The 13,441-nt window shown below is 47.6% G+C and overlaps 1 protein-coding gene across 1 annotated transcript; it reads right to left on the bottom strand.

Moving 5' to 3' along the window:
- Positions 1-1,192: 1,192 nt before the first annotated feature.
- LOC141040821 (uncharacterized) lies at positions 1,193-2,395 on the bottom strand. Its single transcript, XM_073506936.1, has one exon. It carries the CDS (start codon positions 2,393-2,395, stop codon positions 1,193-1,195), a length of 1,203 nt encoding a protein of 400 aa, XP_073363037.1.
- Positions 2,396-13,441: the final 11,046 nt, after the last annotated feature.

The raw sequence follows: 13,441 nt of genomic DNA, 5'->3' as shown, positions 1-13,441 counted from the left end.
GATAGAACCTTAAATAATTATGACGATATCCAGGCGATGATCATTACATAGGTATCACGTCCAAGATTAGTAGACCGACTCCTGCCTGCATCTACTACTATTACTCCACACATCGACCGCTATCCAGCATGCATCTAGTGTATTAAGTTCATAGAAAAACAGAGTAATGCAATAAGAATGATGAGATGATGTAGATAAGATCCATTTATCTATATGGAGGTAGATATAGATCTCGTCTTTTTATCCTTAGTAGCAACGATACATACGTGTCGGTTCCCTTTCTGTCACTAGGATCAAGCACCGTAAGATTGAACCCAGTACCGGGCACCTCTTCCCATTGCAAGATAAATAGATCAAGTTGGCCAAACAAAACCCAAATATCGGAGAAGAAATACGAGGCTATAAGAGATCATGAGATCATGCATATAAGTGATCAAAGAAACTCAAATAACTTTCATGGATATAAAAAGATATAACTGATCATAAACTCGAAGTTCATCAGATCCCAACAAACACACCGCAAAAAGAGTTACATCATATGGATCTCCAAGAGACCATTGTATTGAGAATTCAGCGAGAGAGAGGAAGCCATCTAGCTACTAACTACGGACCCGAAGGTCTACAAAGAACTACTCACGCATCATGGGAGAGGCACCAATGGAAGTGGTGAACCCCTCCGTGATGGTGTCTAGATTGGATCTGGTGATTCTGGACTCTGCGGCGGCTAGATAAATATTTCGTCGACTCCCCTAGGGTTCTGGAATTTTTGGGGTATTTATAGAGCAAAGAGGCGGTCCGGGGAGCACCCGAGGTGGGCACAACCCACCAGGGCGCGCCTGGGCTTCCTGGCGCGCCCTGGTGGGTTGTGCCCCGCTCGGGGCTTCCCCAGGTGTAATCAGGGCCCATTGCCTTCCTTCTGGGCCATAAAAAATGACCGTGGAGTTTCGTCGCATTTGGACTCCGTTTGATATTGATTTCCTGCAATGTAAAAAACATGGAAAAAATAGCAACTGGCACTTGGCACTATGTCAATAGGTTAGTACCAAAAAACTGATATAAAATGACTATAAAATGATTATAAAACATCCAAGATTGATAATAAAACAACATGGAACAATCAAAAATTATAGATACGTTGGAGACGTATCTTGTAGCGACATAAGTACAAAAGTTAGACAAAAGAGCAAAAGCTTCAGATTTTTGCCACATGGGTAGTGAGCAGATAGAGGTCACCCGAGCTATTGCACCTGAGAATCGCGCACCCTGTCCAGAGATCCTTCACAGAAAAGCCCCAAGGGTCAAATTCAACCGAGCAATAGTTGTCAGTGGTAAATTGACAAACTGAGATTAAATTCTTAACAATACGTGGAGTAATGAGGACATCACGAAGAGTGAGATGATGAGAGGTGGGGAGACGAACATGTCCAGAATGAGTGACAGGAATAGAAGAACCATCACCAACGATGACATGTTGATGTGGAGGAGGTGAAGAGAGGGAGGTGAGATTACCGGCGTCCGAAGACATGTGAGCGGCGGCTCCAGTGTCCATGAGCCACTCCGTAGGAGCCTCGAGACTCATGGTATTGAAGTAGCTCGCGAGGGCGGACGGATCCCACGTCTGTGCCGAGGAGCCGTAGGCAGGGTAGCCGGTGTAGGAGTACGTCGCCTGTGGGGTTGGAGGTGACGGGGTAGGCAGGGCCATGTAGCCGTGAGCAGGAGGACGATGCAGCGGCGCCGAGGGGCGGGGTCTCGGTCCGAGGATGCTGACGGGGCCGGCATGACCGTGTGTGGGCATGCCAGGACCCATCATCGGGTACATGTGGATGGCACCGGTCCAGGGGTTCTGCATGTTGGGGAAGATGGGGGCGCCACCGCCCCAAGTCTTCTTCTTCTTCTTCCCCTTGTAGCGGAAGGTACCATACCTGGTGGGAGCACCGTATGGCGCCGGAGCATCGAGACCGGCCGGTTGTGGTGGTGGAGGCGCAGATCCCCCGCGAGGCCCACCATTGGCGGGAGCGGAGTAGAAGACCGCGGGTGACGTAGAGCTCTGGGAGGATGACTTAAGTTCCTGGAGAAGAAGCATGTTGCGAAATTCAAGGAACGTGGGGAACGGCTTGATGAGAGGCGCGAGGTTGCTGATGTCCTTGTAGTGGTCATTGAGGCCCTTGATGGTGTTCCACACCAGAGCGTCATCGGAGACCGGGGCATTAACGTCGGCGAGAGCATCAGCGACCATCTTTTGCTCGAGGCAGTAGGCGGTGACAGTCTTGTCGCCTTGGAGGATGTTGCAGAACTTCTGGCCGAGGTAACCCGCGCGCGCCTGTTGGTTGTCGCGGAAGAGGAAGGTGATGCCGGCGAAGAAAGCGGCAGCCGTGGTACCGGCTGCCATGACCATGTCGGCGACGTCGGGGTTGATGGAGCCGTACAGCCACCGAAGTGTTGGGGAACGCAGTAATTTCAAAAAAATTCCTACGATCACGCAAGATCTATCTAGGTGATGGATAGCAACGAGAGGGGAGAGTGGTGTCTACGTACCCTCGTAGACCGAAAGCGGAAGCGTTATGACAACACGGTTGATGTAGTCATACGTCTTCACGATCCGACCGATCCTAGCAGTGAAGATACGGCACCTCCGCGATCTGCACACGTTCAGCTCGGTGACGTCCCACGAACTCTAGATCCAGCTGAGGTCGAGGGAGAGTTTCGTCAGCACGACGGCGTGTTGATGGTGATGATGAAGTTACTGGCGCATGGCTACGCCTAAGCACTGCAACGATATGACCGAGGTGGAAATCTATGGAGGGGGGCACCGCACACGGCTAGGACAACTGTCAACTTGTGTGTCTATGGGGTGCCCCCTCCCCCGTATATAAAGGAGTGGAGGAGGGTAGGGCTGGCCCTCTCTATGGCGCGCCCAAGGGGGAGTCCTACTCCTAGTGGGAGTAGGATTCCCCCTTCCCTAGGTTGAGTAGGAGAAGAAGGAAGAGGGAGAGGGAGAGAAGGAAAGGGGGGCCGGCCCCCTCCCAATTCGGATTGGGCTTGGGAGGCACGCCCCCACCTTGGCCGCCTCCTCCTCTCTCCCACTAAGGTCCAATTGTTGGGGATCGTAGCAGAAATTAAAATTTTCTATGCATCACCAAGATCAATCTATGGAGTTTACTAGAAACGAGAGGGGAGGAGTGCATCTACATACCCTTGTAGATCGCGAGCGGAAGCGTTCAAGAGAACGGGGTTGATGGAGTCGTACTCGTCGTGATCCAAATCACCGATGATCCAAGCGCCGAACGGACGACACCTCCGCGTTCAACACACGTACGGAGCGGTGACGTCTCCCACGCCTTGATCCAGCAAGGAGGAGGGAGAGGTTGAGGAAGAAGGCTCCAACAGCAGCACGGCGGCGTGGTGGTGGTGGAGTGACAGTTCTCCGGCAGGGCTTCGCCAAGCACACGCGGAGGAGGAGAGGTGTTGGGGAGGGGAGGGGCTGCGCCTTGGATGTCATGCTACAGCCCTCCCCTCACCCCTCTATTTATAGGGAGAAGGGGGAAGGGGGCCGGCCCCTCTAGATGGGATCTAGAGGGGGGGGCGGCGGCCAAGGGGGAGGTGGCTTGCCCCCCAAGCAAGGGGGGGCGCCCCCCTTTAGGGTTTCCCCCAAACCCTAGGCGCATGGGCCCTTGGGGGGTTGGCGCCCAGCCCACTAAGGGCTGGTTCCCTTCCACCTACAGTCCATAAGGCCCTCCGGGGCAGGTGGACCCTCCCAGTGGACCCCCGGAACCCCTCCGATGGTCCCGGTACAATACCGGTATACCCCCGAATATTTCCGGTGACCGTATGGTGACTTCCCATATATAAATCTTTACCTCCGGACCATTCCGGAACTCCTCGTGACGTCCGGGATCTCATCCGGGACTCCGAACAACATTCGGTAATCACATACAAACCTTCCTTATAACCCTAGCGTCATCGAACCTTAAGTGTGTAGACCCTACGGGTTCGGGAATCATGCAGACATGACCGAGACACCTCTCTAGCCAATAACCAACAGCGGGATCTGGATACCCATGTTGGCTCCCACATGTTCCACGATGATCTCATCGGATGGACCACGATGTCAAGGATTCAAGCAATCCCGTATACAATTCCCTTTGTCAATCGGTACGTTACTTGCCCGAGATTCGATCATCGGTATCCCAATACCTCGTTCAATCTCGTTACCGGCAAGTCACTTTACTCGTTCCATAATGCATGATCCCGTGACTAACTACTTAGTCACATTGAGCTCATTATGATGATGCAATATCGAGTGGGCCCAGAGATACCTCTCCGTCATACGGAGTGACAAATCCCTGTCTCGATCCGAGCCAACCCAACAGACACTTTTGGAGATACCTGTAGTGCACCTTTATAGCCACCCAGTTACGTTGTGACGTTTGGTACACCCAAAGCATTCCTACGGTATCTGGGAGTAGCACGATCTCATGGTCTAAGGAAATGATACTTGACATTAGAAAAGCTTCAGTAAACGAACTACACGATCTAGTGCTATGTTTAGGATTGGGTCTTGTCCATCACATCATTCTCCTAATGATGTGATCCCGTTATCAATGACATCCAATGTCCATGGTCAGGAAACCGTAACCATCTATTGATCAACGAGCTAGTCAACTAGAGGCTCACTAGGGACATGTTATGGTCTATGTGTTCACACATGTATTACGATTTCCGAATAACACAATTATAGCATGAACAATAGACAATTATCATGAACAAGGAAATATAATAATAACCATTTTATTATTGCCTCTAGGGCATATTTCCAACAGTCTCCCACTTGCACTAGAGTCAATAATCTAGTTACATTGTGATGAATCGTACACCCATAGAGTTCTGGGGTTGATCATGTTTTGTCCGTGGAAGAGGTTTAGTCAACGGATCTGCGACATTCAAATCCGTATGTACTTTACAAATATCTATGTCTCCATTTTGAACATTTTCACAAATGGAGTTGAAGCGACGGTTGATGTGCCTGGTCTTCTTGTGAAACCTGGGCTCCTTGGCAAGGGCAATAGCTCCAGTGTTGTCACAGAAGAGAGTCATCGGCCCCGATGCATTGGGAATAACTCCTAGGTCGGCAATGAACTCCTTCATCCAGATTGCTTCATGTGCTGCCTCCGAGGCTGCCATGTACTCCGCTTCACATGTAGATCCTGCCACGACGCTTTGCTTGCAACTGCACCAGCTGGCTGCCCCACCATTCAAAATATACACGTATCCGGTTTGTGACTTAGAGTCATCCAGATCTGTGTCGAAGCTAGCATCGACGTAACCCTTTACGACGAGCTCTTCGTCACCTCCATAAACGAGAAACATATCCTTAGTCCTCTTCAGGTACTTCAGGATGTTCTTGACCGCTGTCCAGTGTTCCATGCGGGGATTACTTTGGTACCTTCCTACCAAACTTACGGCAAGGTTTACATCAGGTCTGGTACACAGCATGGCATACATAATAGACCCTATGGCCGAGGCGTAGGGGACGACACTCATCTTTTCTCTATCTTCTGCCGTGGTCTGGCATTGAGCCGTGCTCAATCTCACACCTTGCAATACAGGCAAGAACCCCTTCTTGGACTGATCCATATTGAACTTCTTCAATATCTTGTCAAGGTATGTGCTTTGTGAAAGACCTATGAGGCGTCTCGATCTATCTCTATAGATCTTGATGCCTAATATGTAAGCAGCTTCTCCAAGGTCCTTCATTGAAAAACACTTATTCAAGTAGGCCTTTATACTTTCCAAGAATTCTATATCATTTCCCATCAATAGTATGTCATCCACATATAATATGAGAAATGCTACAGAGCTCCCACTCACTTTCTTGTAAACACAGGCTTCTCCATAAGTCTGTGTAAACCCAAACGCTTTGATCATCTCATCAAAGCGAATGTTCCAACTCTGAGATGCCTACACCAGCCCATAGATTGAGCGCTGGAGCTTGCATACTTTGTCAGCATTCTTAGGATCGACAAAACCTTCCGGCTGCATCATATACAATTCTTCCTTAAGGAAGCCGTTAAGGTATGCCGTTTTGACGTCCATTTGCCATATTTCATAATCGTAGAATGCGACAATTGCTAACATGATTCGGACGGACTTCAGCTTCGCTACGGGTGAGAAGGTCTCATCGTAGTCAACTCCTTGAACTTGTCGATAACCCTTAGAGACAAGTCGAGCTTTATAGATGGTAACATTTCCATCCGCGTCCGTCTTCTTCTTAAAGATCCATTTATTTTCTATCGCTCGCCGATCATCGGGCAAGTCTGTCAAAGTCCACACTTTGTTTTCATACATGGATCCTATCTCGGATTGCATGGCTTCAAGCCATTTGTTGGAATCTGGACCCGCCATTGCTTCTTCATAGTTCGAAGGTTCACCGTTGTCCAACAACATGATTTCCAGGACAGGGTTGCCGTACCACTCTGGTGCGGAACGTGTCCTTGTGGACCTACGAAGTTCAGTGGTAACTTGATCATGATCGTCATCATTAACTTCCCCTCTAGTCAGTGCAGGCACCAAAGAAACATTTTCTTGTGCTGCGCTACTTTCTGGTTCGAGAGGGGTCATCTCATCAAGTTCCACTTTCCTCCCACTTACTTCTTTTGAGAGAAACTCTTTCTCCAGAAAGGACCCGTTCTTGGCAAAGAAGATCTTGCCTTCGGATCTGAGGTAGAAGGTATACCCAATGGTTTCCTTAGGGTATCCTATGAAGACGCATTTTTCCGACTTGGGTTCGAGCTTTTCAGGTTGAAGTTTCTTGACATAAGCATCGCATCCCCAAACTTTAAGAAACGACAGCTTAGGTTTCTTCCCAAACCATAATTCATACGGTGTCGTCTCAACGGATTTCGACGGAGCCCTATTTAAAGTGAATGCGGCAGTCTCTAAAGCATAACCCCAGAATGATAGCGGTAGATCGGTAAGAGACATCATAGATCGCACCATATCCAATAGAGTGCGATTACGACGTTCGGACACACCATTACGCTGAGGTGTTCCAGGCGGCGTGAGTTGTGAAACAATTCCACATTTCGTTAAGTGTGTGCCAAATTCGTGACTCAAATATTCCCCTCCACGATCTGATCGTAAGAACTTTATTTTCCTGTCACGTTGATTCTCAACCTCACTCTGAAATTCCTTGAACTTTTCAAAGGTCTCAGACTTGTGTTTCATTAAGTAGACATACCCATATCTACTCAAGTCATCAGTGAGGGTGAGAACATAACGATAGCCACCACGAGCCTCAACGCTCATTGGACCGCACACATCAGTATGTATGATTTCCAATAAGTTGGTTGCTCGCTCCACTGTTCCGGAGAACGGAGTCTTGGTCATTTTGCCCATGAGGCATGGTTCGCACGTGTCAAATGATTCATAATCAAGAGACTCCAAAAGTCCATCTGCATGGAGTTTCTTCATGCGTTTGACACCAATGTGACCAAGGCGGCAGTGCCACAAGTATGTGGGACTATCATTATCAACCTTAAATTTCTTAGCATTCACACTATGAATATGTGTAACATCACGTTCGAGATTCATTAAGAATAAACCATTGACCAGCGGGGCATGACCATAAAACCTATCTCTCATATAAATAGAACAACCATTATTCTCGGATTTAAATGAGTAGCCATCTCGCATTAAACGAGATCCAGATACAATGTTCATGCTCAAAGCTGGCACTAAATAACAATTATTGAGGTTTAAAACTAGTCCCGTAGGTAAATGTAGAGGTAGCGTGCCGACGGCGATTACATCGACCTTGGAACCATTCCCGACGCGCATCGTCACCTCGTCCTTCGCCAGTCTCCGCTTATTCCGCAGCTCCTGCTTTGAGTTACAAATATGAGCAACCGCACCGGTATCAAATACCCAGGAGCTACTACGAGCGCTGGTTAGGTACACATCTATAACATGTATATCACATATACCTTTGGCATTGCCGGCCTTCTTATCCGCTAAGTACTTGGGGCAGTTCCGCTTCCAGTGACCGTTTCCCTTGCAATAAAAGCACTCAGTCTCAGGCTTGGGTCCATTCTTTGTCTTCTTCCCGGAAGCTTGCTTACCGGGCGCGACAACTCCCTTGCCGTCTTTCTTGAAGTTCTTCTTGCCCTTGCCTTTCTTGAACTTAGTGGTTTTATTCACCATTAACACTTGATGTTCCTTTTTGATCTCCACCTCCGCTGATTTCAGCATTGAATATACGTCAGGAATGGTCTTTTCCATCCCCTGCATATTGAATTTCATCACAAAGCTCTTGTAGCTAGGTGGGAGCGACTGAAGGATCCTGTCAACGACCGCGTCATCCGGGAGATTAACTCCCAGCTGAGACAAGCGGTTGTGCAACCCAGACATTTTGAGTATGTGTTCGCTGACGGAACTATTCTCCTCCATCTTACAACTGTAGAACTTGTCGGAGACTTCATATCTCTCGACCCGGGCATGAGCTTGGAAAACTATTTTCAGCTCTTGGAACATCTCATATGCTCCGTGCTGCTCAAAACGCTTTTGGAGCCCCGGTTCTAAGCTGTAAAGCATGCCACACTGAACCAGGGAGTAATCATCACTACGTGACAGCCAGGCGTTCAGAACGTCTTAAGTTGCTGGGAAAACAGGTGCATCACCTAGCGGTGCTTCAAGGACATATGCTTTCTTGGCAGCTATGAGGATAATCCTCAGGTTACGGACCCAGTCCGTGTAGTTGCTACCATCGTCTTTCAGCTTGGTTTTCTCTAGGAACGCGTTGAAGTTGAGGGCAACATTAGCGTGGGCCATTTGATCTACAAGACATATTGTAAAGGTTTTTAGACTAAGTTCATGATAATTAAGTTCATCTAATCAAATTATTAACGAACTCCCACTCAGATAGACATCCCTCTAGTCATCTAAGTGATACATGATCCGAGTCAACTAGGCCGTGTCCGATCATCACGTGAGACGGACTAGTCATCATCGGTGAACATCTTCATGTTGATCGTATCTGCTATACGACTCATGTTTGACCTTTCGGTCTCTTGTGTTCCGAGGCCATGTCTGTACATGCTAGGCTCGTCAAGTCAACCTAAGTGTATTGCGTGTGTAAATCTGACTTACACCCGTTGTATGCGAACGTTAGAACCTATCACACCCGATCATCACGTGGTGCTTCGGAACAACGAACCTTCGCAACGGTGCACAGTTAGGGGGAACACTTTATTGAAATTTTAGCGAGGGATCATCTTATTTATGCTACCGTCGTTCTAAGCAAATAAGATGTAAAACATCATAAACATCACATGCAATCAAATAGTGACATGATATGGCCAATATCATTTTGCTCCTTTTGATCTCCATCTTCGGGGCGCCATGTTCATCATCGTCACCGGCATGACACCATGATCTCCATCATCATGATCTCCATCATCGTGTCTTCATGAAGTTGTCTCGCCAATTATTACTTCTACTACTATGGCTAATGGTTAGCAATAAAGTAAAGTAATTACATGACGTTTCAGTTGACACGCAGGTCATAAATAAATTAAGACAACTCCTAGGCTCCTGCCGGTTGTCATACTCATCGACATGCAAGTCGTGATTCCTATTACAAGAACATGATCAATCTCATACATCACATATATCATTCATCACATCCTTCTGGCCATATCACATCACATGACACTTGCTGCAAAAACAAGTTAGACGTCCTCTAATTGTTGTTGCAAACTTTTACGTGACTGCTATAGGTTTCTAGCAAGAACGATTCTTACCTATGCCAAAACCACAACGTGATATGCCAATTTCTATTTACCCTTCATAAGGACCCTTTTCATCGAATCCGATCCGACTAAAGTGGGAGAGACAGACACCCGCTAGCCACCTTATGCAACTAGTGCATGTCAGTCGGTGGAACCTGTCTCACGTAAGCGTACGTGTAAGGTCGGTCCGGGCCGCTTCATCCCACGATGCCGCCGAATCAAGATAAGACTAGTAACGGCAAGTAAATTGACAAAATCAATGCCCACAACAACTTGTGTTCTACTCGTGCATAGAAACTACGCATAGACCTAGCTCATGATGCCACTGTTGGGGATCGTAGCAGAAATTAAAATTTTCTACGCATCACCAAGATCAATCTATGGAGTTTACTAGCAACAAGAGGGGAGGAGTGCATCTACATACCCTTGTAGATCGCGAGCGGAAGCGTTCAAGAGAACGGGGTTGATGGAGTCGTACTCGTCGTGATCCAAATCACCGATGATCCAAGCGCCGAACGGACGGCACCTCCGCGTACAACACACGTACGCAGCGGTGACATCTCCCATGCCTTGATCCAGCAAGGAGGAGGGAGAGGTTGAGGAAGAAGGCTCCAACAGCAGCACGACGGCGTGGTGGTGGTGGAGTGACAGTTCTCCGGCAGGGCTTTGCCAAGCACACGCGGAGGAGGAGAGGTGTTGGGGAGGGGAGGGGCTGCGCCTTGGATGTCGTGCTACAGCCCTCCCCTCACCCCTCTATTAATAGGGATAAGGGGGAAGGGGGCCGGCCCCTCTAGATGGGATCTAGAGGGGGGGCGGCGGCCAAGGGGGAGGTGGCTTGCCCCCCAAGCAAGGGGGGCGCCCCCCTTTAGGGTTTCCCCCAAACCCTAGGCGCATGGGCCCTAGGGGGGTTGGCGCCCAGCCCACTAAGGGCTGGTTCCCTTCCACCTACAGCCCATAAGGCCCTCCGGGGCAGGTGGACCCCCGGGTGGACCCCCGGAACCCCTCAGGTGGTCCCGGTACAATACCGGTATACCCCCGAATATTTCCGGTGACCGTATGGTGACTTCCCATATATAAATCTTTACCTCCAACCATTCCGGAACTCCTCGTGACGTCCGGGATCTCATCCGGGACTCTGAACAACATTCGGTAATCACATACAAATCTTCCTTATAACCCTAACGTCATCGAACCTTAAGTGTGTAGACCCTACGGGTTCGGGAATCATGCAGACATGACCGAGACACCTCTCTAGCCAATAACCAACAGCGGGATCTGGATACCCATGTTGGCTCCCACATGTTCCACGATGATCTCATCAGATGAACCACGATGTCGAGGATTCAAGCAATCCCGTATACAATTCCCTTTGTCAATCGGTACGTTACTTGCCCGAGATTCGATCGTCGGTATCCCAATACCTCGTTCAATCTCGTTACCGGCAAGTCAGTTTACTCGTTCTGTAATGCATGATCCCGTGACTAACTAATTAGTCACATTGAGCTCATTATGATGATGCAATACCGAGTGGGCCAAGAGATACCTCTCCGTCATACGGAGTGACAAATCCCTATCTTGATCCGAGCCAACCCAACAGACACTTTCGGAGATACCTGTAGTGCACCTTTATAGCCACCTAGTTACGTTGTGACGTTTGGTACACCCAAAGAATTCCTATGGTATCCGGGAGTTGCACGATCCAATGGTCTAAGGAAATGATACTTGACATTAGAAAAGCTTCAGCAAACGAACTACACGATCTAGTGCTATGCTTAGGATTGGGTCTTGTCCATCACATCATTCTCCTAATGATGTGATCCCTTTATCAATGACATCCAATGTCCATGGTCAGGAAACCGTAACCATCTATTGATCAACGAGCTAGTCAACTAGAGGCTCACTAGGGACATGTTATGGTCTATGTGTTCACACATGTATTACGATTTCCGAATAACACAATTATAGCATGAACAATAGACAATTATAATGAACAAGGAAATATAATAATAACCATTTTATTATTGCCTCTAGGGCATATTTCCAACACCAATAAGGCCCATTGACTCCCCGGGGGGTTCCGGTAACCTCCCGGTACTCCGAAAAATGCCCGAACTCATCCGGAACCATTCCGGTGTCCAAACATAGCCTTCCAATATATTGATCTTCGACCATTTCGAGACTCCTCGTCATGCCCGTGATCACATCCGAGACTCCGAACAACCTTCCGTACATCAAAACACATAAACTCATAATACCGATCATTATCGAACGTTAAGCTTGTGGACCCTACGGGTTCGAGAACTATGTAGACATGACCGAGACTCATCTCCGGTCAATAACCAATAGTGGAACCTGTATGCTCATATTGGTTCCTACATATTCTACGAAGAGCTTTATCGGTCAAACCGCATAACAACATACGTTGTTCCGTTTGTCATCGGCATGTTACTTGCCCGAGATTCGATCATCGATATCTCAATACCTAGTTCAATCTTATTACCGGCAAGTCTCTTTACTCGTTCCGTAATGCATCATCCCGTAACTAACTCATTAGTTACATTGCTTGCAAGGCTTATAGTGATGTGCATTACCGAGAGGGCCCAGAGATACCTCTCCGACAATCGGAGTGACAAATCCTAATCTCGATCTATGCCAACTCAATAAAAACTATCGGAGACACCTATAGAGCATCTTTATAATCACTCAGTTATGTTGTGACGTTTGACAGCACACTAAGTGTTCCTCCGGTATTCGGGATTTGCATAATCTCATAGTCATAGGAACATGTATAAGTTATGAAGAAAGCAATAGCAATAAACTAAACGATCATAGTGCTAAGCTAACGGATGGGTCAAGTCAATCACATCATTCTCTAATGATGTGATCCCGTTCATCAAATGACAACTCATGTCTATGGTTAGGAAACTTAACCATCTTTGATTAAAGAGCTAGTCAAGTAGAGGCATACTAGTGACACTCTGTTTTGTCTATGTATTCACACATGTACTAAGTTTCCGGTTAATACAATTCTAGCATGAATAATAAACATTTATCATGATATAAGGAAATATAAATAACAACTTTATTATTTCCTCTAGGGCATATTTCCTTCAGTCTCCCACTTGCACTAGAGTCAATAATCTGGATGCACAGTAATGATTCTAAACACCCATGGAGTCTTGGTGTTGATCTTATTTTGCTCGTGAGAGAGGCTTAGTCAACGGGTCTGCAACATTCAGATCCGTATGTATCTCGCAAATCTCTATGTCTCCCTCCTTGACTTGATCACGGATGGAATTGAAGCGTCTCTTGATGTGCTTGGTTCTCTTGTGAAATCTGGATCCTTTGCCAAGGCAATTGCACCAGTATTGTCACAAAAGATTTTCATTGGACCCGATGCACTAGGTATGACACCTAGATCGGATATGAACTCCTTCATCCAGACTCCTTCATTTGCTGCTTCTGAAGCAGCTATGTACTCCGCTTCACACTTAGATCCCGCCATGACGCTCTGCTTGGAACTGCACCAACTGACAACTCCACCATTCAATAACAATGCGTATCTGGTTTGTGACTTAGAGTCATCCGGATCAGTGTCAAAGCTTGCATCGACGTAACTGTTTACGATGAGCTCTTTTTCACCTGCATAAACGAGA

Source organism: Aegilops tauschii, chromosome 2 (assembly GCF_002575655.3).
Source record: "Aegilops tauschii subsp. strangulata cultivar AL8/78 chromosome 2, Aet v6.0, whole genome shotgun sequence".
In the NCBI taxonomy this organism is placed as follows: domain Eukaryota; kingdom Viridiplantae; phylum Streptophyta; class Magnoliopsida; order Poales; family Poaceae; genus Aegilops; species Aegilops tauschii.
The sequence above is the reverse complement of the archived record's forward strand: the minus strand, read 5'-3'. Positions and strand labels throughout refer to the sequence as shown.